At 68.3% G+C, this 25,694-nt stretch overlaps 6 protein-coding genes and 3 non-coding genes across 9 annotated transcripts; 4 read left to right on the top strand and 5 right to left on the bottom strand.

The window, feature by feature from the left end:
- The first annotated feature begins 20 nt into the window (after nt 1-20).
- RPS6KB2 (ribosomal protein S6 kinase B2) lies at nt 21-3,793 on the top strand. The gene is given in 16 exon segments (XM_055722741.1): nt 21-238; nt 940-974; nt 1,051-1,171; nt 1,275-1,343; nt 1,406-1,553; nt 1,633-1,690; nt 1,804-1,904; nt 1,982-2,072; nt 2,166-2,256; nt 2,393-2,500; nt 2,589-2,651; nt 2,737-2,814; nt 2,905-3,012; nt 3,084-3,196; nt 3,497-3,572; nt 3,574-3,793. Coding segments are annotated over 16 exon segments (1,425 nt in total). The 5' UTR covers nt 21-166; the 3' UTR covers nt 3,667-3,793.
- Nucleotides 3,794-4,114: 321 nt separating this feature from the next.
- On the bottom strand, nt 4,115-5,863 carry PTPRCAP (protein tyrosine phosphatase receptor type C associated protein). The gene is made up of 2 exons (XM_055722742.1): nt 5,728-5,863; nt 4,115-4,794 (listed from the first exon to the last, which is right to left on the bottom strand). The coding sequence occupies exons 1-2, from the start codon at nt 5,728-5,730 to the stop codon at nt 4,225-4,227; spliced, it is 573 nt and encodes a 190-aa protein (XP_055578717.1). The 5' UTR covers nt 5,731-5,863; the 3' UTR covers nt 4,115-4,224.
- Nucleotides 5,864-6,350: 487 nt separating this feature from the next.
- Nucleotides 6,351-10,297, bottom strand: CORO1B (coronin 1B). Its single transcript, XM_055722679.1, is given in 14 exon segments — nt 6,351-7,003; nt 7,300-7,596; nt 8,106-8,163; nt 8,258-8,403; nt 8,476-8,580; nt 8,653-8,772; nt 8,962-8,970; nt 8,972-9,073; nt 9,075-9,145; nt 9,231-9,352; nt 9,440-9,498; nt 9,500-9,571; nt 9,662-9,676; nt 9,678-10,297. Coding segments are annotated over 14 exon segments (1,677 nt in total). The 5' UTR covers nt 10,056-10,297; the 3' UTR covers nt 6,351-6,880.
- A 1,074-nt stretch (nt 10,298-11,371) lies between these two features.
- Nucleotides 11,372-12,997, bottom strand: GPR152 (G protein-coupled receptor 152). The gene is made up of 2 exons (XM_055722680.1): nt 12,930-12,997; nt 11,372-12,578 (listed from the first exon to the last, which is right to left on the bottom strand). Exon 2 carries the CDS (start codon nt 12,560-12,562, stop codon nt 11,462-11,464), a length of 1,101 nt encoding a protein of 366 aa, XP_055578655.1. The 5' UTR covers nt 12,563-12,578; nt 12,930-12,997; the 3' UTR covers nt 11,372-11,461.
- Nucleotides 12,998-13,695: 698 nt separating this feature from the next.
- CABP4 (calcium binding protein 4) lies at nt 13,696-16,987 on the top strand. Its single transcript, XM_055722563.1, has 7 exons — nt 13,696-13,724; nt 13,867-14,254; nt 15,133-15,163; nt 15,697-15,840; nt 15,937-16,046; nt 16,473-16,620; nt 16,716-16,987. Exons 1-7 carry the CDS (start codon nt 13,696-13,698, stop codon nt 16,742-16,744), a joined length of 879 nt encoding a protein of 292 aa, XP_055578538.1. The 3' UTR covers nt 16,745-16,987.
- A 585-nt stretch (nt 16,988-17,572) lies between these two features.
- On the bottom strand, nt 17,573-17,645 carry TRNAV-UAC (transfer RNA valine (anticodon UAC)). The gene has a single exon. It is a non-coding gene; the product is annotated as a tRNA-Val (tRNA).
- Nucleotides 17,646-17,855: 210 nt separating this feature from the next.
- TRNAR-UCU (transfer RNA arginine (anticodon UCU)) lies at nt 17,856-17,940 on the top strand. Its single transcript is given in 2 exon segments — nt 17,856-17,892; nt 17,905-17,940. It is a non-coding gene; the product is annotated as a tRNA-Arg (tRNA).
- Nucleotides 17,941-18,526: 586 nt separating this feature from the next.
- Nucleotides 18,527-18,600, top strand: TRNAK-UUU (transfer RNA lysine (anticodon UUU)). The gene has a single exon. It is a non-coding gene; the product is annotated as a tRNA-Lys (tRNA).
- A 153-nt stretch (nt 18,601-18,753) lies between these two features.
- On the bottom strand, nt 18,754-25,334 carry OSBP (oxysterol binding protein). Its single transcript, XM_055722678.1, has 14 exons — nt 24,991-25,334; nt 23,782-23,990; nt 22,859-23,106; nt 22,556-22,754; nt 22,033-22,135; nt 21,898-21,952; nt 21,604-21,735; nt 21,273-21,518; nt 21,074-21,194; nt 20,831-20,934; nt 20,600-20,695; nt 20,334-20,515; nt 19,991-20,211; nt 18,754-19,911 (listed from the first exon to the last, which is right to left on the bottom strand). Exons 1-14 carry the CDS (start codon nt 25,311-25,313, stop codon nt 19,769-19,771), a joined length of 2,382 nt encoding a protein of 793 aa, XP_055578653.1. The 5' UTR covers nt 25,314-25,334; the 3' UTR covers nt 18,754-19,768.
- Nucleotides 25,335-25,694: the final 360 nt, after the last annotated feature.

Genomic DNA, 25,694 nt, shown 5'->3' with positions numbered 1-25,694 from the left:
CCCCGCTTCGTTCCCCCCGCTTCCCGCGGGACTACAGCTCCCGGCGTGCCCCGCGGCGGGGATGCCCGGGTCCCCCCGGTGACGCGCGGTGGGACGGGGCCGGCGGGGCGGGGCGGGGCCGGCGGGGCGGGGCGGGGCCCGCCGGGGGTCCCGGTACGGCGCCGTCATGGCGGGGGTGTTCGACATCGACTTGGAGACCGAGGAGGGCAGCGACGGGGACGAGCCCGAGCTGGGCGCCGTGAGCCGCCACCGGGGCGGGCACCGGGGGGGGGGGGGGGAGCACCGGCACCGGGGAGGAGGGGGCAGCGGCGCTGGGGGTGGGGGAGCAGGGACCGGGCAGGAGGGCGGGGGCAGCGGGACCCAAGGGGAGGAGAGCGGCAGCGGGACGCGGGGAGGACTGGGGGGCACCGGGGACTGCGCGGGGATGCACCGGGGCCCGCTCGGGGCCGGGGGCGGCGGAGGGCGGGGGGACAGGGGCAGGGACCCGGGTCCGGCCGGTGGCGGGGCCGGGCCGCAGCCGGGCCGGCCGGGGGGGCGGGGGGCGGCCAGGGGTGTCTGCCGGGCAGCGGGAGCGGGGCGCTTCCGCGGGGCAGGGCCCGGCCTCAGCCCCAAAACATCCGGCTGGGCCGGGCACGGCACCCCGCCCGCTCTGCCCGCTGCCCGGCACCCCCTGTGGGGTCCCAGCCCGCCGCGGGGCCCCTGCCCGCCACCGTGCCCTGGGGTCCCTGCCCGCCATGGGCGCCTTGCCGGCCGTCCTGCCGTGGGATCTCTGCCTGCCATGGGCACCCTGCTTGCTGTCCTGTCACGGGCCCCTGCCTGCCGTGGCTCCTCTGCCATCCTGCCACGCATCCCCTGCATGTTGTGGGCTCTCTGCCTGCTGTTGGCCCCCTGCCCACCCTGGTCCCATGCCTGCCACTGATGGTGGATTCCCTCCCACAGGAGATGGAGCTGGAGCCCCGGGGGAACGGCCTGGAGTAAGTGGGGGCAGGCAGGGGGACGGGCAGGGGGGCAGGCAGGGGGTCAATCCCCTCTCACCCTGTCTCCCCACAGGCCAGTGGGGCACTACGAGGAGATTGAGATCTCGGAGAGCAGTGTCAACAACGGCCCCGAGCACATCGGGCCCCACTGCTTCGAGCTGCTCCGCGTCCTGGGCAAGGGTGGCTACGGCAAGGTGGGGGGCACAGCAGGTGGGGGGGGGCTGGAGGTGCTCGAGCGGGGAGTGAATCCGTCACTGCCTGACAGCATCCCCAACCTCCGGCCCTGCATCCTTCCAGGTGTTCCAGGTCCGCAAAGTGCAGGGCACCAACACGGGGAAGATCTTCGCCATGAAGGTCCTGAAGAAGGTAGCGCCGCCCCAGCCCCCCCGGCCCCCCTGGGGAGCCCCCGCTCACCGCCTCCCCCCCAGGCCAAGATCGCCTGCAACGCCAAGGACACGGCGCACACCCGGGCTGAGAGGAACATCCTGGAGGCCGTCAAACACCCCTTCATCGTTGACCTCATCTATGCCTTCCAGACGGGTGGCAAGCTCTACCTCATCCTGGAGTGCCTCAGCGGTAAGGGGGGGCCCGTGGGGGGGTTGTCTTGGGGGACCAGGGGGGCTCAGGGGGTCCCGCTTGACCTGGCTTTTTGCAGGTGGAGAGCTCTTCATGCAGCTGGAGCGGGAGGGCATCTTCCTGGAGGACACTGCCTGGTAGGAATGTGGTGAGGGGGAGGCTGTGGGATGGGGGGGGGGGTGCGCTGTGGGATGAAGCGGGGTGGGCGGGCTGGGACCACAGTGTTGCTCACAGCGCCCCCCCCCCCCAGTTTCTACCTGAGCGAGATCACACTGGCGCTGGGCCACCTGCACTCCCACGGCATCATCTACCGCGACCTTAAGCCAGAGAACATCATGCTCAACAGCCAAGGTGGGTTTTGTGTGGGTTGGGGGGCATGGGGGGGCTGTCTCTGGGGCTGGTGCTGACCCCACCACCACCTCCCTCAGGGCACATCAAGCTGACAGACTTTGGGCTGTGCAAGGAGTCGATCCATGACGGGGCTGTCACCCACACCTTCTGCGGCACCATCGAGTACATGTGAGGCGGGTGCAGCGCCAGGGTGGCGGTGTGGGAGTCTGGCCCACCCCTCTGCTCAGGGAATCCCCACACACACTCCCTGCACCCCCCCAGGGCCCCCGAGATCCTGGTGCGCAGCGGGCACAACCGGGCGGTGGACTGGTGGAGCCTGGGCGCCCTGATGTACGACATGCTCACAGGATCGGCAAGTCCCACTCCTGCTCTTTCCTCCCTGGGGGGCGGTGCGGGTAGCTGGGGAGTGGGTCCCAGGGGTGGGTGAGGGGTCCCCATTGCCATGATGCCGAGCCTTCCTCACCACCTGGCCTCCTCGCCTCTCACAGCCCCCCTTCACCGCCGAGAACCGCAAGAAGACCATCGACAAGATCCTCAAGGGCAAGCTGGTGCTGCCGCCGTACCTGACGCCCGATGCACGGGACCTGCTCAAGAAGGTACCCCCTGCCCCCCCCAGCTTGTTTACGTAGGTCCTACCATAATCCACCCCCTCCGTGCTCCTCTCCATCCCCTTTTCCCTTACAGTTCCTCAAGAGGAACCCCAACCAGCGGGTTGGTGGGGGGCCAGGTGATGCCGCCGATGTACAGGTACAGGCAGGGGTGGGCAGCGGGGTGGGTGCCCGGCAGACACCCCCCCACTCCTGCCTGACACCCCCGCCCCTGCTGCACGCAGAAGCAGCCCTTCTTCCGCCACATCAACTGGGAGGACCTGCTGGCACGCAGGCTGGACCCCCCCTTCAAACCCTGCTTGGTATGGCAGGGGCTGGGGGGGGGGCGGGCAGGACGGGCTGGGCAGGTGCTGGGGGGGCCCTGCAGGAGCACCCACCACCTGCCCCCGCAGCAGTCGGAGGAGGATGTCAGCCAGTTCGACACCCGCTTCACCCGCCAGACGCCTGTAGACAGCCCAGATGATGCCGCCATCAGTGAGAGTGCCAACCAGGCCTTCCTGGTAGGGGGCGGGGGGGCCACGCCACCTGTGAGGGGTACCCAGCACCCCCCCTGACACCCCCCTACCTGCAGGGCTTCACCTACGTGGCCCCCTCAGTGCTGGAGAGCATCAAGGAGGGGTTCTCCTTCCAGCCCAAGGTGCGCTCCCCCCGCCGCCTCAACAGCAGCCCCTGCACCCCTGTCAGGTACCCGGGGGGCATGGGGGGGGCTGGGGGGGCAGCAGTGGGTTGGAGGTGGGAGTGCTTTGGGATGGGGGAATCAGGGTGGGTACCAAGGGGGGAAGAGGGGCTGGGGCATTCAGGCTGGGGGGATGTTGCTGGGGGGGCGGGGGGGGCCAGGGAGGATGGAGGGGGCTTGATGCCCCTGGCACATGCCGGGGTGGGGAAGCACACCAGCCGCCCCCCCTGCCCTTCCTCTGTGGCGAGCAGCGGTGTGCTGGGGGTAGGAGGTGCCCCCCTCACCCCCCACGTGCCCCCCTCCCCCAGCCCGGTCAAGTTCTCCCCCTTCGAGGCATTCAAGCCGGGGACGACAGGGGAGCTGATGGAGCTGGGGCCCAGCCTGCCCCCCCCCGCCCGAGGGCACGGCCCCGCTGCCCATCAAGACCTCCGTGGGTGCCAAGAAGCAGAAGGGGGGGCGGGGGCGGGTGCCCAGGTAGCGGTGGGGGTGTGTGTGGGGGCACGACCTGGGGGAAGACACCGCGTGCCAATGGCGGAGGGGCCTGGTGCCCCCATGGGGTGTGTGTGGGGGGGGCCCGCGATGCTGTTTGTGCTCTGGGTGCTGTGGGCACGGCCCTCCCCTGGCACGGCCTGCCTGCTGCCTAGCAGGGTCGGGTTTGGGGGAGCAGGACCCCCGCGGTGTGGCGGCAGGGCCCCCTTGGGGTGTGGCCCTGCGGTGCGGCCCCCCCGGCGGCGGGCTGGTTGCTGGATGTGTGCTAATTAAAAGACTTGATGAGGCCGTGGTGGTCCTGTGCTGAGGGGGGGGGGGTCCCTGGGGGGAATCAGATCCCTGCCAGGGTGGGGTGCAAGCTCCGCCCCTGCCACACCCTTCCCTTGCCCCCACCCACTTCCCCCCAAGCCACGCCCCCCCAATGGGCAGCCACAGACTGGCAGCGCCACTGTTTTATTGACAGGTGCCGCAGCGGGTGCAGCCAATCGGGAGGCAGTGCTGGGGGTGGGCGGGCAGTGGGCGGGGGTCCCTGTGGGCAGGGCAGGGGTCACAGGGCGGTGAGGTGGGGCCGCGTGTCCCCCCAGGCTGCTGTCCCCGAGAAGGCATGGAGGTCACTGAGCAGGGCCTCGGCGCTGCCCCCCGCCCCCTGCCCCCTGCCTGGGGGGCTCTCCCCGGCCTGCACAGTCGCCTCGGCCTCCTCATCCTCATCACCGTCACGTGCCTTCTGCTCATCCTCATCCTCCTTCCGCTCCTCCGCCAGCTGCTGCTCCTGGTTCCACGGCATCAGCTCTTCCTCCTCCTCATTGCGGGGGGCCGCCGCTGCCACCCGGTCCCCGTGGCAAGGCTGGGCCGTGGTGTCACCTTGTCCCCGCAGCCGGTGCCAGCGTCCCCGCAGCAGCGCCAGCGCCCGGCGGCCCAGGGGCCGGGGGTGGTAGTGGCCAGCCGAGAGCCGGCAGAGGTGGTGCCAGGCCACGGCCAGCCCCACCACCAGGCAGAGCAGGAGCCCCAGCAGGGCCCCCACTGCCCGGTCGCTGCGGTTCCCCGCCGGCTCCTCCGCCGCCGCCAGCCCGGCCAGCGCCAGCAGCACCGGTGCTGGTGGGTGCCACCACGCTCCAGCCTGCGGGTGAGGGCAGCAGCGGGGTCACCGCCCTGTGTCTGGTGCCCGGCCGGCTCCTTCCCAGGCCTGGCGTCCCGGGAAATGGGGTAGGGCTGGGGCGAAGGGCAGCGGGCCCTGGGGCTGTGCCCCACGCTGGCGCTGCGTGCCGGGCCGGTGGCCAGCCGGCGCAGTGGCCCCATGACGGGAAGCTGCGGTTGGCAGATGCTGAAGCACCTGCAGGTGCTGAGGGAGAGGAGCTGGGTCCTGCCGCCCCCGCCTTGCACAGGGCCCCCTGCACGGCTGCGCGGCCCCACAGCACCCATCGCCCTTTCCCACAGCACCCACCCCCCACCGTGGCTCCAGGGCCCCCACAGCCCTGCACCCACAGCCTCTGCCCCAGCCCCAAGTCCCCAACCTGCCCCCCCAACCCCACCATGCTACCCTGACCCCAACAACCCGCCCCCAACATTTCCCTCATGCCCTTAACCTGCCCCCCAACCCTACCATGCTGCTCTGCCGCCCCCAACCCCACCACACTACCCTGACCTCCCCCCAAACCCCACCACACTACCCTGATCCCCCAAACCTGCCCAGTGGACTCACTGTGCTGCCCTCAGCCCCTCCCAGACCTACCCCTCTGCCCCCCCACACCGCCAGGCCCCACTGCCCCCCGGCTCAGTCCTGGTGTGGTAAGGGGCTCTGCCCCAGGGACCCACCTCTGCTCTGCCCCCCCCTCCCCCCATCAGCCCCTAGGAGAGCACCAGCCAGGGGCAGCCAAATTTGAATGAAGCACAACCACACACAGAGGGATTCAGCAGGGGAAACTGAGGCTGGAGAAGGGCCTGCCCCCCCCCCCGCCCCCCCCCAACTCACTCCCAGTTGGGGCAATACCCCCACCCTAGTCCCCCCAGTTGCCAGGCATCCCACCTCCCCTCCCACTTTCGGGGTGCTCACCATCAGCGGGTGCTGCCGGCGCGGGTCCTGATGCCACGGGTGCGACCTGTGCCGGGGGCCCCCCCTGGCGCTTCCTGCCCCCGCACAGCGGATGTATCAGGGCAGGGGAGCCGAGATGCTGCACCCCCCCCCCCCCCCCCCCCCCCCCCGCCTACCCAAAATGCACCCTGCGCTCCAGCACGCCAGGGTGGCTGCTAGCCCTGGGGACCCGCTCTGACCCCCCAGCTCCCCACCCTGGGGGCACCAGTGTCCCTGTACCGCCCTGGGATCACCAACCCCCCCTACTGTGCCCAGCATTCTGGGGGCACCAACCCCCTGGTCCCCCCCCCCTGCGCAGGGTGATAGGACACAGGCCGATGGGGGTCCCCTGCCCCACGGCACAGCGGGTGCAGCACTGCTCTGGGGGGAAAGCTGCGCCCCCACGTCCCCCCGTTTCCTGCTCAAGGCAGGCGAGCTCGTGCCCATGACTGCTGCACCTTCCTGTCCCCCCCTCATCCCCCCCCAGCGCAGCCCCTGCAGCCTTCAGAGCTCCCTGGCCCTACAATGAACCCCCCAACCCCACAGCAAACCCCCCCATAGCGCTCCAGCATGCCTCTGCCCCAGCCCCCAGCCTCATCCAGCACTTTTTCTTATAAAGTCCTTTATTTGGAGTGAAAATATAGTTTCTGACCCTGCACTGTAAGGAGGAGGGGGGGACACAGCACGAGGGGGAGGGTGAAGAAGCCCCCAAATTATAGGGGGGACGATATTCCACAGTTGGGGGGCAGATTGTGCCCTGGCCCCACAGGAAGGGGAGAAGACCCCACGCTGCCTGGGGATGGGGGGTGCAGGGGGTAATGTTTGATCCCAGGAGCAGCCCCCAGCCTGAGGATGTGGGGCGGGGAGGGGGGGGAGCAGAGAGTGGTCCATGATTTGGGGGGAGCAGCACCCAGTAAGGCAATGGGGGTGAGGGGGGAGCTGCCAGGGGGGCGGCCAGCCCTCCGACGGGAGAAGAACCCAGCAGCGGTGGGGTGGGAGGGGCACCCCAGGGGGTTAGAGGGTTTGGGGGACCCCAGGGCGCAGGCATGGTCCCTGCCAGGGGGCCGGGGGGTGGGGGAAGGTCCCCAGCTGCAGCTCCTGGGGGTGGTGGTCCCTGAGGGCGGTCGGCTGGTCCCTAGACGTGGCCGTTCTCGAGGCGGCTGAGCTGCTCCTCCAGGCGGGCGATGCGCTGGCCCTGCTCCGCCACCAGTGCCCGCAGCGCCGCCACCTCCTGCAGCACCTCCTCCAGCCGCCCGCCCTGCACACCCAGTCAGCCACGCCCGGGGCCACACCCAGCCCACACCCACGCAGATAACCCCACCCACTGCCCCAACCCCACCCACCAACCCACCCTGACCACACTCATGCAGAAAATCCCACCCACTGCCCCATCCCACCCACACTGACCCCACCCACCACCCCACCCACTGCCCCACCCAACCTTAGTCCCACCCACTGCCCCATCAAGACCCCATCCATTTCCCCAGCATGGCTACATCCAGAGACCCCACCCACTCCGTGGCCCCACCCACTCCGTAGCCCCCCCAGACATACCGTGGGCGCGGTGGGGATGGTGCCCAGGGCCGGGGGGGCGCTGAGGCGGGTGGGGGCAGGCGCAGCGGGGGGCGTGCTGGGCGGCGTGGTGGAGCCGGAGGCAGTAGCAGGGGGGCGGCTCTCGTGGAGGAGGGTGCGGCGGTTGACCTTGAGGTCCCGCTGCTTGCTGGGGACATAGGCCTGGCGCAGGGACACCAGCACCGGCCCCGCCGTCCGGCCTGCCACCCACTCCTCCGCCTCCATCGCTGCCTCGGGGCCCGCCGTGTCGGGGTACAGGTCGTCCTGGAACAGGTCCGACTGCGGGCCCCCCCAGCATCAATCAGAGGGGGTGACAGGACCCTGCTGGGGACACTCACCCAGCCCCCATGGGGACCCCCACACCCAGGCACTGTGTTCTTACCCAGTGACCCCACACAGCCCCCATGCAGACCCCCACTCAGCCCCATGTTCTGGCCAGGAACCCCACACAGCACCCACTGGGACCCCCGCCCAGCCTGACTGGGGACCCCCCAAACCCAGACACAGCGTTCTACCCAGGGACCCCACCCAGCCACACCGGGACCCCCACCCAGGCACTGTGTTCTGCCTAGGGACCCCCACCAGCATGACTGGGGACTCTCACTGAGCCCTTATGGCCTGCCCAGGGACCCCTATCAGTGCTCTTGGGGACATCCCACCCAGCCCCCATAGGGACCCCCACCCAGGGACACCCACCAGCTCCCACGGCCTGCCCAGGGACCCCTACAGTGCTGTGTGCCCCAAGGTGGTGCACCCCACCACCACGCACCCCCCAAGTTGCCACAGACCTTCCTTGGCACCGTCATGATGATGGGCTCACACTTGCGCTCATGCAGCTTGTAGAACCTGCCAGCAGCAGGGGACACACAGAGGGGTTCCTGGGGACTGTGGGGGGGAAATGGGGGCCCCCGGGCTTGTCCTCCCGTGTCCCCACACCCACCTGGCGATCTCACACTTGTTGACATCCAGCCCACGCTTGGGCATCCAGCCCATGCCCCGCTGCGGCTCCTTGCTGGTGAAGGTGTTCAGGAAGTGGATGTAGGGCGGCTCCTCCGTGATCTCAAAGTACCGGATGCTCGAGTCGCCCTGGGGACATGGCATTAGCGGGGGTCTGGGGTGAGGCAGGGGGGGCGGCGGACGAGGTGGGGGACACCGTACTTTGCCGCAGACGTAGACCACGTTGGTGTCGGGGTCATAGAATGGCAGCAGAGCCCCGTTGCTGGAGTCCAGCTCCTGCAGCCCCATGGGCTCCTCCAGGTTCTCCTGTGGGGCAGCGTGTCAGCACCGTGGGGCACCCTGACCTGGTCCCATGGGACCCCCCGGCGCCCTCCTCACCATGTCCCACAGCGCCAGCTGCCGCTCGCTCATGCGGCTGAAGCCGGTGGTGAAGATCTTGCCGTCAGCCAAGAAGATGGCCCGCATGGGCCGAGCACCCTCATGCGCCCGCTCCTTCTCCTGGGGATGGGTTGGGGGGGGTCAGCAGTGCCATCCCACCGTCCCAGGGGACAGGGGCACCCAAGGGACATGGGACAGTGGGGAGCACCGGGGGACAAGGGCAGGGCTGGGGGGGTCTCCCACCAAAGACCAGGGCAAGATGGCACTCTGGGGACACAGGCAGGGTGACAGGTCCCCCGGGGGACTCACGGCCACCACGGTTGCCGCGGCGGGGGTCGATGACACGGACGCTCTTGTCCTTGCAGGCGGTGCAGAAGCGGGCACCGTCGCGGCTCCAGCTGACGCTGTAGATGAGGTCGGGGGTGCATCCCCTCCAGGCGGTACAACTCCTCCGCTGTGCCCACGTTCCAGATCAGCACCACGTTGTCGCAGCCTGGGAGAGAGAAGGTGGGTCACCTCGGCCACGTGTGTCCCCCCAGCAAACCTCACCCCTCCCCACTGCCGTGGCCCCCCGGTACCTGCGCTGAGCAGGACGTTGCGGGCAGTGGGGTGCCAGGTGATGATGCCCACGCGCTTCGAGTGCCCCTCCAGCACCACCACCGGCTCCGTCAGGGGCTGGCTGAGCCCATTCTCGGGGATCCTGCCAGACCTGCCAGGGCAGAGGGGGCAGTAGGCAAAGGTGGGGGCCCCTCCCCGTGCCCTCCGCCATCCCCCAGCCCTCCGCCACCCCCTCACCATGACGGTGCAGTCCTCCGAGCCGCTGGCGATGACATGGTCGTTGTGGGGGACACCAGTCGATGTCGAGGACGGGGCCCGTGTGCCCGCACACCGTGGGGTATGACTTGTCAATGCGCCCGGTCTGGGGACAAAGGGGACATGGGGTGGGAGGGGGTCACTCACCAGTGCAGACCCTCTCCCCACACCAGCACCCCGGTATCACCGCCGGCACCTTGTGCAGGGGCAGGGACAAGGAAGGCGCCGCCACCACTGGCCTCCACGATGATGGCAACAAACGAAGGGTTGACAGCACAGAAGGTGCTGTCCCAAGTGACGCGGGAGACACGGATGTCATCGTAGCACTGCTCCGTCTTCACCGGCTGCCCGAAAACGTGCCGGAACTTGCTCTGCCGCACCACCTTCCGAAACGACATGGCTGGGGCGCACCCCGTGCTGCGGTCAGCGCCGGGCTCCGGGCACACCGTGGGCACCCCCAAAATGTGGGGCAGAGCCAGGGCCCAGCCAGGGACAGGGGAGGTGGCTCGAGGCACCCAGCCTTGGGGCAAGGGGGTGTCCCCACTAAGGATGATGGAATGCTGGTGGGGGGAGCTTGTCCCTGTCCCCATCCCTGTCACCCGCTCCGGGTAAAGGGTAGCTCGGCCCCTTCCGGCAGTGCGAAGCCAGGGCTGCCCTGTGCCCGCCAGGCAAACAAACCCCTTCCCTGCCCTGCCCCATGGCGGGGGGCTCAGGGGGCATCCTGGGGATGGGGGCTCGGAACAGGACAGGGAGTGTCCCTCCTGCTGTGGGGACAGGGGTGGCCCCTCCAGAGATGGAGACAGGGACAAGGCTGTGCCCCTGGGTACAGGGATGGGAACAGAAAGGACAGGCATGGCACTGTCGGGGTCAGGGGAGCAGAACAGGGATGGGGACAGGAACAAGGACAGAGATGGGGACAGGGAAAGTACTGCTGGGGTAAGGGACAGGGATGGAGACAGGGAAAAGGACGGGGGATGGGGACTGGGATGGTACTGCTGGTGTGAGGGACAGGGATGGGGACGGGGACAAGGACAGGGATGGTCCTGCTGGGTAAGGCACAGGTGATGGGAACACAGACAAGGGCAGCGATGGGAACAGGGGTGGCCTGCTGGGTGAGGGAGAGGGATGGGGACAGGGACACGGGTGGTCCTGCTGGGTCAGGTGACAGAGATGGGGACAGGGATGGGAACAGGGACAAGGACAGGATGGGGACAGGGCTGGCCCTGCTGGGTGAGGCGACAGGAACAAGGCCAGGGGTGGGGTCAGGAAGGAGGATGGGGACCCGGGGGCCAGGGATGGGGGCGGGGGACGGTCGCTCCAGGTCCGGGTCCGGGGTCGGTGCCCCCAGGCCGGGCCCGGGGGCTGCCCCACCCCCGCGGCACCGGGAGCCGCCGTGCCCGGGGGGGGCTGTGCCGGGGGCCCGGGCCGAGGCCAGGCCCACACTCACCGGCGGGCCGGGGCCGGGCCGGGCCGGTGGGAGCGGGCAGCGGCGCGCGGGGCCGGCGGCGGCGTGGGCGGGGCCGGAAGTGACTGATCGCCCCGCCCCGCGCATGCGCCTCAGGGGGCGGGGGCGGGATCGGGATCGGGGGGGCGGCCACGGCACCGGGGGCGGCGGTACCTTGGGGGGCAGGGGGGCATCGGGTCGGGCGGGGGCTCCCCGTGGGGCAGGGTCCCCGTGGGCCATCCCATAGGGCACCCCGTGGGGCAGGGCCCCTCCACGGTGGCTGGGCACGGGTCTCCCGTGGGGACCCACTGAGCCTCCCAGCACCACACTCTGCCCCACGTCCCCAGGGGTGGCTGTGCCCCACCGAGACCCCGTTTAGGTGGGTGGGTGGGTGGGCATGGGGCTTGGCCCACGCGTGGGGCCTGGTGAGGGTCTCCCCAGCCAGGGACCGCGTGGGGCCTGGTGAGGGTCTCCCCAGCCAGGGACGCAGCGGGGACGTGGGGGCACACCTGGCCCCACCCCACCCCACGCTGCGCCAGGCAGGGCTGCAGCTCATGGAGCTGCTGGTGGGGACCCCACGGGTGCCTCGGCCGGCAGGTGGGCGAGGGTGGTGGGTGGCACAGGGGTGATGGCAGTGGGTGGCGTGGTGGTGACGGTGGAGGGTGGTGCAGAGATGCCGGTGCCAGGTGGCACAGGGGTGCCAGTGGCAGGTGGCACGGGGCTGAGGGCAGTGGGTGGCACAGGGGTGCTGGTGGCAGGCAGCAGGCGGGCAAGGGCCGCCCGTGGCAGGCGGGTGAGGTGATGGCAGGTGCGGGAGCCGAGCAGCAGGTAGAGGCAGGGGTTGAGGCAGCTGCTGAGGTTGAAGGCCAGCCCCAGCAGGTAGAGTAGGTGGTCAGGGGGCCCAGAGACCACCAGGTGCAGCAGCTGGGTGACCTGGAAAGGCAGATGCAGCACCACGTAGGCACTCAGCGTGGCCACCACGATGTACTGGAAACGGGTGAGCGGGTGGCCGCCTCGGCTGCTCCGGCACCGGGCCAGCACCAGGGCCACCCCATGGCAAGCCACCACCACGCAGAAGGGCAGCAGCCCCTCCACCACCACCTCCAGCCAACGCAACGGCACGTCCCAGCTCCCCCTCTGGCTCCGGCACACCACCAACCCGGGCAGCAGCTCATCTGCCACTGACAGCGCTGCGTCGGGCACGCTGCAGCCACCCGCCACCAGCCAGGCGCCCACGCACAGCACCGCCGGCAAGCGGGCCGGCCGCCGGCACCGGTACCAGAGCGGGGCGGCCACCAGCAAGCAGCGGTCCAGGCTGATGGCCGCCAGCAAGAAGAGCCCGCTGTAGTAGCCCAAGCCATTGAGGAATCGGTGGAGGCGGCACAGCGGGGTGTCCAGAGGCCCCTGGTCACGGTGGGCCACTGACCAGATCTGCAGGACCGAGTTGGCGAGGAAGAGGAAGTCGGAGGCAGCCAAGCTGAAGATGAAGGCGGCCAGTCCCCGGCAGCGCAGGCGCCAGCCCGTCAGCCAGAGGGTGAAGGCGTTGGCGGGCAGCCCCAGCGCCGCGCAGGCCACCTGCAGCTGCCTGTCCCACGTCAGGGTGCCGGGGGGTGGCAGGAGCAGCGGGGGGAACAGCGTGGCGTTCAGCTCCATCGCCTGGACTCCAGCACTGCAGGCGGCGTGGGCAGCTCAGGGCTGCGGGAAGGGGTGCCACCCCCTTTGGTGTCACCTCTTCCCATGTCCCTTTGGTCTCACCCCCTCCCGTGTCACCCCATCCTGCAGCACCATGCCAGTGCCCACCCAGGGCCACCCCAGAGGCCCCCTGCCTTGCGGCAGCCTGGCTTACTCCTGCTCTGCCCTCCTTTTGGGGTGCCCCCCCCCGCTCTCCTCTGTGGCATCTCTGTCCCCCACCAGCTGTGCCACCATGTGCCCACCAACTCCATCTGCCCCGGCCGAGCCCGGGGGTACCCCACCAGCCCCTGCTGCGGGGTTCCAGGGCAGTAAATAACATAGGACCTACCTTAACAGTGGGGAGAGCACAGGCAGAGGCGGCAGGTGGGGGGGCACCCGGCTGTGGGGCGCCCTATATGTGGGGAGCGGGTGGGAGGGCTGCAGCGGTGAAGCTCTGCCCCCTCTCTCCCCCCCTCCTCCGGCAGTGACCCCCCTCAAACCTCTCACCCCCCACCCAGGCGCTGGGTCTGTGCCTGCAGGGAGCTCTGGGGGGGGGGCAAGCCCTGCCTCAGTTTCCCCACCCAGCCGGGGGGTGGGGGGGCCCAGGGAACCCCATTAGCAACAGCCGCAGGCAGAGCGGAAACGGCCGCACTATCAGTGCTCTGGGGCAGTGCCATGGGGCAGGGGGGGTGGCCATGGGGCAGGACCCGCTCTCACCTATGGCCACCCGCTGCTGGACCCCACACAGCATCAGAGTGGGGGTCTGGAGACAGCGCGGACCCCCTGGGCAGGGGCATAGATCTGTGTGTGGTGTGACTGTGCCAGCGGGTGCTGGGGGGGGGGGGCACGTTTGGCATCGTCCCTGCGATGGCATCTCACCATCATGTGCTGGCTTCCTGCTGCCACTCATCCTGTGGTGGCTGAGCCAGGCTGATGGTATCGTGGGGCACGGGGGGGCTGCGCTCGCCACAGCACCCACGGCTGTCATGTCCCTCCTGAGTGCTGGGGGGATGGGAGGTGGCCATGGGTGAGAGCGCTGGGGACGTGGGTTGGCACTGGGGACACTGGTAGTCGGTGTGGGGTGAGAGCACTGGGGATGTGCTGGTGCTGGGGACATGGTGGTGGCCACGGAGTGGGGACATGGGTCAGTGCCAGCGGAGGGACCCTCGGCCGGCGCTGGCGGTGCCGTGACCTCGTGGCTCTGTCCCGGCAAGAGGGTGTCAGTGGCCAGGTGCCGTTTCCTGCCGCTAATCACTGCTAATTGGCTTTGCACTGCCCGTGTCCAGGGAGCCCACGGGGGGGGGGGCGTGGGGGGCACGTCGGGGTGTAAGAGGATTTCCCTGCCTCCTTCTTAAGGCTTGGCCAGCGCAGGGTCCCGCTCCCTGCCTACCCGCCCGCCAGCCCACCCGGCCCCGGCCCCGGCCCCATGCCACGCACCCGGGGGACAAGGGGACCCCCAAGGACACAGAGGCCCCGGACAAGGGGAAAGGGGGGCAGGCAAGTGAGAAAACCCCCAAACCCCCTGAGAATGGCGGCCCCCCCGGCACCAAGAGCCCTGGCTCTGAGTCCCGGCATGGTGGCCACGGGCAGAAGAACAGCAAGAAGGGCCCCGGGGACCCCCACGCTGCCGCCAACAAGACCTACTCGCCCTTCCTCAACACCGTCTTCGGCAAGGTGGGGGCAGCAGAGCAGGGCAGGGGGCGGGGGGCGCTGGCGATGGAGGGGGCACCGGGGCAGTGGGGACAGGAATGCTCTGGGACCCTGGGGATGGAGGGGACATGGAGGCACAGGGACAAGGTTGGGGATGCTCCAGGACACTGGGGATAGAGGGGACATGGGGGTGGTGTGGATGGGGACAGGGATGCTCTGGGAACCTGGGGATGGAGGGGACATGGGGCTCTGGGACCCTGGGGATGGAGGGGACACAGGGGCAGTGTGGATGGGGACAAGGACACTCTGGGACCCTGGGATGGAGGGGACATGGGGCATTTGGGTCAGGGGTAGGGATGCTCTGGGACCCTGGGGGATGGAGGGGACATGGGGGCACTGGGGACAGGGACACTCTGGAATCCTGAGGATGGAGGGGTTATGGGGCACTGGGGGACAGGGACACTCTGGGACGCCAGGGATGGAGGGGATACAGGGGCGCTGGGGACAGGGACACTCTGGGACCCTGGGGATGGAGGGGACACCCAGAGTGAAAGTCTGAGCCAGGGGAGCTGAGCTGCCAGACCTCTGCAAGGGACTCATGCTGCTCTCCCACCTCCGGCAGCACGCAGCACCCATGGGTGCTGGACAAATCCTGTCTGGAGCCTGGGGGTCCCAGGCTGGGGCAGCTCCAGGCTGGGCGGCAGGAGAGGGAACGTGGGGGCCAGGGCAGGGGACAGAGGCATGGGGCAGGGCAGGCTTTGCCTCCAATCCCTCTAATCCCTCCCGCTGGAGTTAATTTTGTCCCATGCTTAACAAAGCTGACACAGCGGTTTGCTGGGGGTGGGGGTGGGGGGGTGCTGAGCCAGGTCTGATTCTGTCCCCACCCTGTGTGCCCGGCCCAGGAGCGGGAGCTGTCACCGGAGGAGCTGGACGGTGAGCGGGGGGGAACAGGGGTGCTGGGGGGCTGGGGTGGGCCATAGGCATGGGAGTCATGTTCTCATGGAGGGATCTGCCATAGGGACACATGTGCCATGGAAGGATCTGTCATGGGGACATGTGCCACAGAGGGATCTGCCATGGGGACATGTGCCACAGAGGGATCTGCCATGGGGCGCAGTGCCATGGAGGGATCTGCCATGGGGACATATGACATGGGGGGGATCTGCCATTGGGCACAGTGCCAGGGGGACACATTGTCATGGAGTGATCTGCCAAGGAGACACATCATGGAGGGATGTGCCATGGGGTGCAGTGCCACAAGGACACGTGCCATGGAGAGTTTTGCTGTGGGGCGCAGTGCCGTGGGGACACTGTCCCGGAGGGCTCTGCCATAGGGCACAGTGCCACAGAGCCATGTACCACAGCATGGCACCCAGGGAGGGAGATGCCCCAGGGTGACGCAGTGCCTGGGGACCCCCACGCCTGATGGCATCCATGTGCCCACATGTCCCCACGTGTGTGGGCAGAGCTGCTGGACGCCTTCAAGGAGTTTGACACGGACCAGGACGGGTACATCAGCTACAAGGACCTGGGCACCTGCATGCGCACGCTGGGGTACATGCCCACCGAGATGGAGCTCATCGAGATCTCCCAGCACATCAAGATGAAGAGTGAGCGTGGGGCCGGCTGCCGTGGGGCTGGGGAGGGGTCCAGAGGGCCAGGGGCTGGGGTGGGGGGCGCTGAAGTTGTCCCTGTCCTGTGTGCAGTGGGCGGCCGCGTGGACTTTGAGGACTTTGTGCAGATGATGGGGCCAAAGTTGCGGGAGGAGACAGCCCACATGGTGGGCGTGAGGGAGCTCAAGATCGCCTTCCGTGAGGTATGGCCACCGCCACGGGGGACCACGGCCATGCAGGTGACTGCAGGCATGGAGGGGGCAATGACCCTGGAAAGACCACGGGGTGACAGTGGCCATGGGGGTGACCAGAGAAAGACCATGGGGGATGGTGACCATGGGGGTACAGTGACCACAGGCATGGAGGGGAAAGCAACCATGGGAAGACCATGGGGAGACCATGACCATGGGGTGATAATGACCATGGGGTTGCGGTGACCACAGGAAGACCATGGGGTGATGGAGACCACGGGGGTGACTGCAAGCATGGAGGGGACAGCAACCATGGGAAGATCATGGCTGACGGTGACCATGGGGGTGATCACAGGCATGGAGGGGAGGGTGACTGTGGCTCTGGAGGGGGATGATGGGGCCGGTGAGGAGGGTGACCACCCCCTGTGGGTGCCACAGTTCGATGTGAACGGGGACGGGGAGATCAGCAGCGCGGAGATGCGGGAGGCCATCGCAGCGCTGCTGGGGGAGCAGCTGAAGGCGCAGGAGGTGGATGAAATCCTGCAGGACGTGGACCTCAATGGGGACGGGCACGTGGACTTCGACGGTGAGGGGCCTCCCCTTCCCCACGGCAGGTGGCTGGGGGCTGCGGTGGGGGGATGAGCTCTGAGTCCCCTCACACCCTCCTCCCTCACCCCACAGAGTTCGTTATGATGCTGTCAACCCGGTAACGAAGCCTCAGGGCAGGAGGGGGGACCCCCCCCCCCACCATCCCCCATCCCTGTCAGGCGCTCCCTGCCCACCCGCCAGCCCAACCTCTCTGCCAGCATTAGGCTTCAGAGTGAACAGCTGGAGCTGCGCCTGCATCGGGCAACAGGGCAGACACAACACCCTCACCCCCCCCAGGCCCAACAGCCCCCAGGGGTGGCAGCAGTACTGGGGGGGGGGGGTGTGGGATGGGCAGGGGACCCAATAAACCCCCTTGATCAGAGCTGGAGGAAGGTGTCTGCTGGTCTTTGGGAGAGGATGTGGGGTGGGACCGTCCCAGCCCCTGCCCACCCCGGGGGGGGGGGGGGGGGCAGCGCCTGGGGACGGGGAGGTACAGGCAGGGCCGGGGGTACAGGCAGGGCTCGGGGGGTACAGGCAGGGCTCGGGGTACAGGCAGGGCTCGGGGTACAGGCAGCTCGTGTTAACCCGCGCTCTGCCGTTGGCTGGATGAGCAGCCGCGCTGCAACCGGCCGGCCAGTCAGCATCCCAAACCGCTGGCCAAGGCACCAGCACTCTGCGATGTGTTGCTCTAACTGGCCAATCAGCGTGACAGAGGCCACAGCATCAACCAATCAGCAAGAGCGCTCTGCTGGCCAATAAACACACACCTACTGCGCCAGCTGGCCAATCAGCACGCGGGGGGCCCATGCAGACCGTGGGGGTACGGGGGGACACCCCACCCCCCCGGATGCGCCCCCAGGGATCCCCAAGGCCCGGGGACAGGGTCACCCCCGGTGGGGTGGCGTCGTGGGAGGGCGAGGGGCTCCCCAAAAATACGGGTCTGGGGGCGATGGCTCCACTGGGGCTCGAACCCAGGACCTTCTGCGTGTAAAGCAGACGTGATCACCACTACACCATGGAGCCGGCGACGGGGCGCCCCCGCCCGCCCATCCAGCCCGGGGCACGGGGGGAAAACGGGGGGGACACGGGGAACAGGAGGGGACAGAGGGGGCACACGAGGGGATACGGAGGGGATACACGGGGGGACTGAGGAGGTACCGAGGGGGGACACGGAGGGTGTCCCTGTCCATGGAGTGTCCCCGCCCGTGGGGGGGTCCCGGGGGGGCTAGGGGTGGCTCTGTGGCGCAAGGGAGAGCGCGTTGGACTTCTAACAGGGGCGGCCATTCAAAGGTTGTGGGTTCGAGTCCCACCAGAGTCGCTGCTTTTGCTGGGCGAGGGGCAACAAGACATGGGGACCCCCACGACAGACCCCTGTGAGGCAGCACGGGTGGGGTGGGGGTGAAGCCCCCAAAAATGTGGGGTCACCTCTTGCAGTTAATGCCCGTGGGTGAGTGTGCCCATGCATTTGAGTCCCACTTCTGGCAGCCCCTGGCTCCGTTTTATTGGGGGGGGGGGGGCGGCGCGGCGGGGAAGGAAGCGCCCCAGGGCCTCCCCGGGGTCTGAGGGGCAGGCGGGGGAGTTTGGGGGACACAGAGGGTCCCACCACCTACACCCAGCACGCACCCCAGGGCAGCAGGACGGGCGAGTGGGACAAGAAGCCGTGTTCCCCAGGTGGGGGGGGTGTCAGGGTGACACTTGGGGACCTCTGGGAACGGGGCGAGGGGGCGGGGCACGGGGATCTTGGGGGGGGGGGGGGGGGGCATGGTGGCCCTCCATCGCAACTGGGTGCCCACGGTGGCATCGAGGAGGGGCACATGTCAAGAAGCCCATAGTGGGAAGACAGGGAGGAGGAAGGGTGGGGAACACGTGCCCCCCCCAGTGCCCCCCATAGTACACCAGGAGCTGCCCGGGTAGCTCAGCCGGCAGAGCATCAGACTTTTAATCTGAGGGTCCAGGGTTCAAGTCCCTGTTCGGCGCGCTACCTACTCCCATTTTTGGGGGTACAGCACCTCTGGGGGGAGTGGGTGCTCCCTCAGCTCCCCCCACACACAAGAGGGCCCCTGGGATCAGCACCCAGCCCGACCCCCCCCACAGAGCAGGCACAGCCAAGCTGGGGCATTCACAGATTTTAATTTATTTTTTTTCTGGAGAGAGAGAAGGAAAAAAAAAAAAAAAAAAAAAAAAAAGGCATCATACGCCCCCACTTTGCAGATTTGGGGGTGCACAGACCCCCGCTGCCTCCCCCCACAGCGCATCTCCCAGCCTCTGTAGTGTCTGGAGGTGCAGGGGCCTGCTGCGCCCTGGAGATGGGATGGGAGACACCCCCGCCCTGCTCCGCCAAAACCGGGGACCCCCCCTGCCCTAAACAACCTACAGGGAAGGCACCTTGCGGGGGAGCCCCATGTCTGGGGACCACCCCGGGATGGGGCACCCCCGGACGGGGGGGGCTGGGGGGCTGGCTGGGTGCCCGCTCCCCTGGGGTGCTGCGGGCAGGGGGGAAGGGAACCCCAGTTGCTCTCTACATATATATAATATACACCTATAGAACAGGCTGTGGGGTGGAGTGTGGCCCTCCCACCCCCCAGAGAGCACCCATATGCCTGGGGGTGTGGGGGATAAGGGGAAATGAAAAAAAAAAAAAAAAAAAGGGGGGGGTGGGGGAGGGGGGGCAAAGAGACCAAGGCCAGCCTCGGGCTCGCCCCACTGTGCCCACCGCCCGGGCAGAGCTGGCCCCTGCCCTCCCCGGGGGCCACACTGACTGCCCCCCCTGGGAGAGCTGTGCCCCCACCCCAGGGGGCTGCTCCCCCCAACCCCAGGGCACCATCTCCACTGCACCGGGGAGGGGGCCAGGACCAAGCGCGCCTGTATGGGATGAAGGGGATACCCTGCCCCCCCCGCCCCCACCAGCCGGAGTGGACTGGGGGGGCCATGCCGGCTCCCGCCCCCTGCCCCGGCATCAAGGTCAGTTTGGATCGGCTAAGGCAACCCCGGCAGGCGAGCGCAGCCGGCGCTCCCGGCGACGCATGGGGACAGACGGGCAGTTAAGACAGACGGACAGACAGACAGACGGTGGGGGGCCTGCGGCAAGTGCCCCCGGCAGCCGGCTGGCCTTTGCCTCCCCCTCCCCGCCGCTCCTCCCCGCTGGCTCAGAAAATGTCCGGGCACAAGCTCCAGTCCTGCTTCTCTTTGCTCTCCCAGTAGCCACCCTTGTAGACGTGCGCCAGCTCCTGGGTGACCGGGTCCTTCTTGCGCTCAAACCACAGCGGCTTGTAGGGGTCGTGGGGGGGGCCTGGGGGACAGAGGGAGGGGGTGAGGGCCGTGGGGGGGCAGGCAGGGAGCAGGGTGGGGGCCACTGGCCCCTTTCTTACCATCCTCGGTGGCCCTGGAAGCCTCGGCCTCACGCCTCTTGCGGGAGATGCGCTGCTTCTCCTCCAGCCGCTGCTTCTCAGCATTGGCCTCGTCCCAGCGGCCGTTCTCCATCAGGCGCTGGTCGGGGCGCCAGCGGCTGTCGGTGGGTGCCGTGCCACTCTCCGGGGCATTAAGCGTCAGTGCCAGCTCCGAGAAGTAGTACATGTTCTCCGCGTACTTCCTACACCAGGGAAAGGGAGAGACCTCAGCCCTCTGCCAGCGGGCTTCACACCAAGCCCCTTACCGGGGGCTGGAGCTGGCCTTCCAGCTCTTGGGACACCTCAGCCCATGTCCCTAACTCACGGGAGCGGGTTCCTCTTCCACAGCAGCACCCGGCTGTCCTCGGCTTCATGGGCCCTCTGCCGCCCCTCGGCTCCGTTTTCCCCAGCACCCAGCATCACCTTGTAGCAGTCCATCTTCTCATCCCAGGTGCCCAGCAGGACAAAATGAACCTTCCCCGTGGGGTCTGTCACCTCCCCAGTGACCTGCCGGGACAGGGGACAGCCTGAATCAAGCCATGTGGGAGTTACAAGCATGCCAGCCCATCTCACGCCTCCCCGTGCCCCTACCTTCCTCGCCACATCCCGTGAGAAGTAGCTGTAAGGAACGAACTTGAGGTTGCACTTGTCACCCGTCTTGTGATTGACGATCTCTATTTCACCCGACTGTGGAGGGGAGGGGATGCTCAGAGCCAGCCCCCAGCCCCTTCCCCACTGACAGGGGAAACCAAGGCATGGGGGATCCACGCCTCTGGGCACAAACGTGTCCCAGGGAGCCCCATCGCTGGCGTTTCATCCCACCTGGTCTATCCAGAGCTTGCCCACGATGATGTTGTGCACGGTGGTGGTGACTTTTTTCCATGTGTAGTGGTTGCCGGAAGAGTGGAAGATGCAGTGGATGGTACCTGCAGAGGAAGGCTGTGTTGGGAACGGTCCCTGGGAGCCTGCCCGGTCCATGGAGACTCCGGTGGTCCCCAAACCAGACACACTCCCTCCTCAAGCGTCTCCTGGCACGGCAGGTGTGCCCAGGGCTGCAGTGCTCACCCAGAGGCATGATGGAGAGGTATTTGCCCCGAAATTTGCTGGTGATTTTGATTTCCTGGCGAAGCGTCCAACCGTGCTTGGAGTCAGCATGGTGGGCAGCAGCTGGCGGGTGGTGGCTCACCTGGCCAGGAGAGGGGACAGGTCAGTGCCAGCCACTCCCAGCAGACCGGTGGGCCCGGAGGAGCAGGGCTGGTGGTACCTGCTCGCAGAGGGAGCGGTAGCCATTCTCCTCCAGGCGATCCAGCTCAAAGGTCTCCCCAAGGAGGGGGTTGAAGGGTTTGCTGGTGCGGAAGACGGTGGTGGAGTAGGATGAGACGGTAAAGGCGGCCACGTAGCACAGTTGCTCCAGCGAGCTCTCACACTTGGCTGCCCGGTCGAGCAGCTCGTGGTACTCCAGATCCTCTGTCAGGCGCTGGAGCATAGACAGGGGCTCGTTGAAGTTCACCTGGAAAGCAGCAAGAGGTAAGAGGGAGTGGTCCTGGGGTGCCCTGCGCCCACCTGCCAGCACCACCAGCTGCATCACCACTCACAGGCATAGGGATCTTGGACAACTCCTTCCCGATGCAGTTTTTCATGATGCTCCAGAGGTTGAGGCTGTAGTTGGGTTTGTAGGGGATGCGGGTTCTCTTCTCCTTCTTGGTGTCCTCTACCTGGTGCTTGTACTGGGGGCGAGACAAGGGCTCCTGCAACACCGCTGTGACCTCCCCACCCCTCCGAGGGAACCGGGGCACCCCCAGCCCAGCCCTGCCTTGCAGCCACTCCCCCTACCAGCCACATTCCTCCAAGAGCCAGCACATAACGCCAGCAGAAAGCCCTCATCCTACCTGCTCGTCCAGGCTGATGTCACTGCTGGTGCCGCTGATGTTGCTGCCGGTGCGCCTGGTGGGGAGGAGAGGGGCAGAATCAGTCCTGAGCAGGGTGCAGGCAGCGGGAGGGCAGCTCCACACCCCAGCACTCACTTGTGGCCCATGCTCTCTGGCATGGTGATGATCTCTGGGGCATCAAAGAACTCGTTGTCATCATCCTCATCACTCAAGTCTCCTTTCGCAGGACAGCATGGATCTGGGGAGCAGGGGACAGGGCAGCTGAGGCAGCGAGTTCAAGGTTCCTCCCAGTTTCCCCTGGAGGGTCCCCCGACACCAGCAGCCAGGTGCACTGAGGGATGGCAGACAAGGCTTAGGAGGAGCAGGGGCACAGCGAGATGGTTATATGTGCAGCAGGGCAGCAAGCTGCCAGCTGTAGGTGCCACAGCACCTCGGCTGTGTGGCAGAGACCAGACAGACCTATCGCTTGGGGTCAGCAACATGAAGGAAGCTGAAGCTGGCTCAGGAAAAAGCCTGGAAGCAGCTGGGGGTTTCTGTGGGCACAGTGCTGCCAGCTTCCCCCATCCCTGTCCCACACCATGCCACGCTGCTGCAGCTCACTGCCCCTCAACCGGTCCCCCAGCACGCGGCGCAGGGGCGCCCGGGAGCCGGGTGGTACCTTTGGCAGAGCCACCGGTGCCAGATGCACCAGCAGGCAGGACGGTGGCACCACGGAAGGCCCTCTCCAGGTGGTTGTGCTGCTTGGCCAGCTGCTCCAGTGTCTCCTCCAGTCGGATACGCTGGTCCCGTTCATGCTGCAGCGATTTCTGCCACTTCTTGCTGTGGGTCTGGGCCAGCATCAAAAAATCTCGGCAGGCCTAGGGGGGAGACGGTGCCCCATCAGCGCACGGTCTGAGTACAGGGGTCAACCGCCCCGTGGAACCCCCCCTGCCCTGGACCATGGGGTGGGGTGTAGACTCACGTTGATCATGGCATTGGAGGTGATGCGGAAGAGGGTGGCTCGCTCGTTCACCTGCTTAATCTTCTCAGTGCTCTCGGCTGGCAGCCGGAGGGTCTCCAGCTCGCTAAGGGAGCGCTGCAGGGCCGTGCCATGCTTGGCGATCAGGTCGTTGCAGGTACTCAGATCCTCCACCTTGCTGGACAGGGTGCGCAGTGTACTCTGCAGCTCCGTCTTGTCCGTCTGTGACACCGACTCGTCGCCGGAGTCATCTGCCAGCAGAAAGGGATGTTAGCATGGCCCTGTGGGGCCTCTCTCCTCCCAGGAGATGGGGAAGCCACGTGCTGGGAATCACAGGAGCACCTGCCTGCTGAGCCACACCAGGCTCTGACCGCAGGGCTGCCAGGACAGGCACAGAAGGAGGTCCCCCCATTCCCTGAGGGCTGGGAGCCGCATGTGGGGCACTCCTGGCCACCACCACAGCATCCTGGACAGCGATGCCGGGGCAGGGAGTGGCAGCTCGGAGCAGATGGCCGTTCTCCTGGCACACAAGCAGTCCCGCTAGCAGGAAAGCGTGTGCCAGGCTGCTGGCGGCGCCTCAAGCTGGAGTGGGGCAGCAGGGAAGCCAGCTTCATGCTGGCAGGACGGCACTGCTGAGCTCACACGTGGATGGACACAGCCAGCCCTTCCAAATCCTGCTTGGGGAGTGGCTGCCAGCACCCCAGGCCACAGGCTGTGACGCTGTCACCACACAGTGCTCCAACGAGCACAGGAGAGGGACGGGGAAAAGCAGGCTGTGTTTCTAGCTGGCAGAGGGGGCTTGAGAACAGGGCTGTGTGCTGCAGAGGGAACCCACACGGGTATCGCAGGGGGCTGACACGTGCTGCTTGGCTCTGAGGGAACACACGCCGGCTCACGGGGGGGGTGCGAAGGAGCGCGGGCCATACCTGACTCCTCCAGCATCTTGACAGCTTTGGCCTTGGCCAGCTCCAGCGCAGTGACCCAGCGCTGCCGCTCCACCTCCGAGCTGGCCTTCAGGTGGTAGGTCTGGGCCCCGCCATTGGAGATGATGAAGTTGCAGGAGTCCTCCACGGTGATGTTGGCCGTGGCCAGGTTGATGGTGCCGCGGCAGGTGTGCCGCATCTCCGCCTTGGAGCTGCATGGGGAGGCAGGAGGGGGGCACACTGAGGGGGCCGGGGGAAGGAAGCGCCCCATGGCCTGGCCCCGGTGGGGGCCGAGCCCTGGGGGGGGGCACAGAGAGGGCCTGGCATTCCCCGCCCCGCAGGCAGGGCTATTAATAGGGTGCCGGCTCCAGCCTGCGGTGGTTTTGCCAGCGCCGGAACGGGGCCAAGGCTGGCAATGCCACTTTGGGGGGCAACGGGGAGGGGTCCGCAGGCCCTCGGCAGGGACAGAGGGCTCAGCGCCCCCCCAGGAGCGGGCTCGGGGGCCACCACACTGCCCCAGTCCCCGGCCCAGGCAGAGGGTGAAGTCCCCGCAGAGCGAGGCCGTGCCAGCTCGGCACACCCCTTCCACGTCACCGCCACCGGGCCGGGGCCGGGCCTGCCGGAGGGGACCGGCTGCTGGGACACCCCGAGCACGGGCCGCGGGCAGCGCCCCGCCCCGCCAGGCGGTAACCGGAGCTGGCAGCTACTCGCTGGCTCCGCTTCCCCCATGAATAACGGCGGGGCCGGGGAAGGCCAGCCCCCCCCCGCCGCAGCCGGGCTCGCGTGTCCCCTCGGGGTAGCACAACGTTGAGGGCTCCGGTAACGCCGCCGCCCGCCCAATCCCCGCTCCCACCGGCAGCAGGGCCGGGGGGTGGTGGTGGGGGGTGTGTGGTGTGGCGCGGCCCCGGTGGCAGCTCGGGGGGACACACCGAGCCCCAGCGGACAGGGGGAGGGCAGGCAGGGCACGCCCCGGCAACAGTCACAGGTCCAGCGGCCGCTCCACGGGGCAGGGGAGTGACAGCCCTGCCCCGCACCGGGGGGCACCGGGGCCGCATTGGCCCGGGGATGACACCCCTCCCCCCAGACATCCCCCACCGGCCCCCGGGGCTCCGCGGCGGGGACAGCGGGCCGGGCCCAAGGTCACGGGGGAAGGAGGAGGCGCGGGGCGGCGGGGCGGGACGGGGGCGGCGGGGCCAGGCCCTCGGTGCGTACCGGTAATAGCTGAGGAGGCCGTTGCTGAGCACGAACCAGCGGCGCTGGTAGCCCTTGATGTAGTTGGTCCACTTGAAGAGCCAGCCCTCGCGGGCCGAACCGGCCCCAGCGCCGCCCGCCCCGGCGCCACCGCCGCCACCGCCGCCGCCGCCCCCTGCCGCCGCCGCCGCTGCTGCCGCCGGGCCCGCCCCCGGGCCCGCCCCGCCGCCCGCCGCCGCCGGTGAGGGCAAGGCAGGGGCCGTGCCAGGCCCCACTGGCAGTGCCATGGGGCCGGGCAGCGCCGCCGGGCCGGGACCCGCGGCCGCCGCGCGCAGCTCCGCCATCGCCGCCACCGCCGCCACCGCCGCCCCGCCCCACGCCGCTCAGCCGTCACCCGCCCCGCCCCCGGCCGCGCCCCATTGGCGGCGGCGGCCCCGGCGCGCACCGCCCCGACCGGCGTATTGGTGCCACCGCCCGCGCGGGGCGGTACCTGCACTTCTATTGGCTATTGGTGCGCTTGCGCCGGACGCCGTGAGCCCCACCTTCTCACTGGTCGCTTCGCCCGTCTGTCTCCGCGGCGCGCCAATGAGCGGAGGCGAGAGGAGCCGCGAGTCACTGACGTCAGGGCGCGCTCGCTGGGCGGGGCCACGTAACTGAGCTATGACTCATCTCGCTATCGATTGGCCGCGGGGGCGGGGCCTCCCCATACGCGCGCCGCCATTGCC

The sequence above is a fragment of the Falco cherrug genome, chromosome 10, assembly GCF_023634085.1.
Source record: "Falco cherrug isolate bFalChe1 chromosome 10, bFalChe1.pri, whole genome shotgun sequence".
NCBI lineage: Eukaryota > Metazoa > Chordata > Aves > Falconiformes > Falconidae > Falco > Falco cherrug.
This window is presented reverse-complemented; position numbering and strand designations above follow the sequence as displayed.

Coding starts and splice junctions, on each gene's coding strand:
- GPR152 (XM_055722680.1), bottom strand. CDS start 12,562: ATGGAGCTGAACGCCACGCTGTTCCCCCCGCTGCTCCTGCCACCCCCC.
- CABP4 (XM_055722563.1), top strand. CDS start 13,696: ATGGTGGTGGCCACGGAGTGGGGACATGG. Junction 13,725..13,866: donor GCCACGGAGTGGGGACATGG/GTCAGTGCCAGC, acceptor GCCCGTGTCCAG/GGAGCCCACGGGGGGGGGGG. Junction 16,047..16,472: donor TCAAGATCGCCTTCCGTGAG/GTATGGCCACCG, acceptor TGGGTGCCACAG/TTCGATGTGAACGGGGACGG.
- OSBP (XM_055722678.1), bottom strand. CDS start 25,313: ATGGCGGAGCTGCGCGCGGCGGCCGCGGGTCCCGGCCCGGCGGCGCTG. Junction 21,953..22,032: donor CCAGAGAGCATGGGCCACAA/GTGAGTGCTGGG, acceptor CCTCCCCACCAG/GCGCACCGGCAGCAACATCA. Junction 20,516..20,599: donor CACGGGATGTGGCGAGGAAG/GTAGGGGCACGG, acceptor CTGTCCCGGCAG/GTCACTGGGGAGGTGACAGA.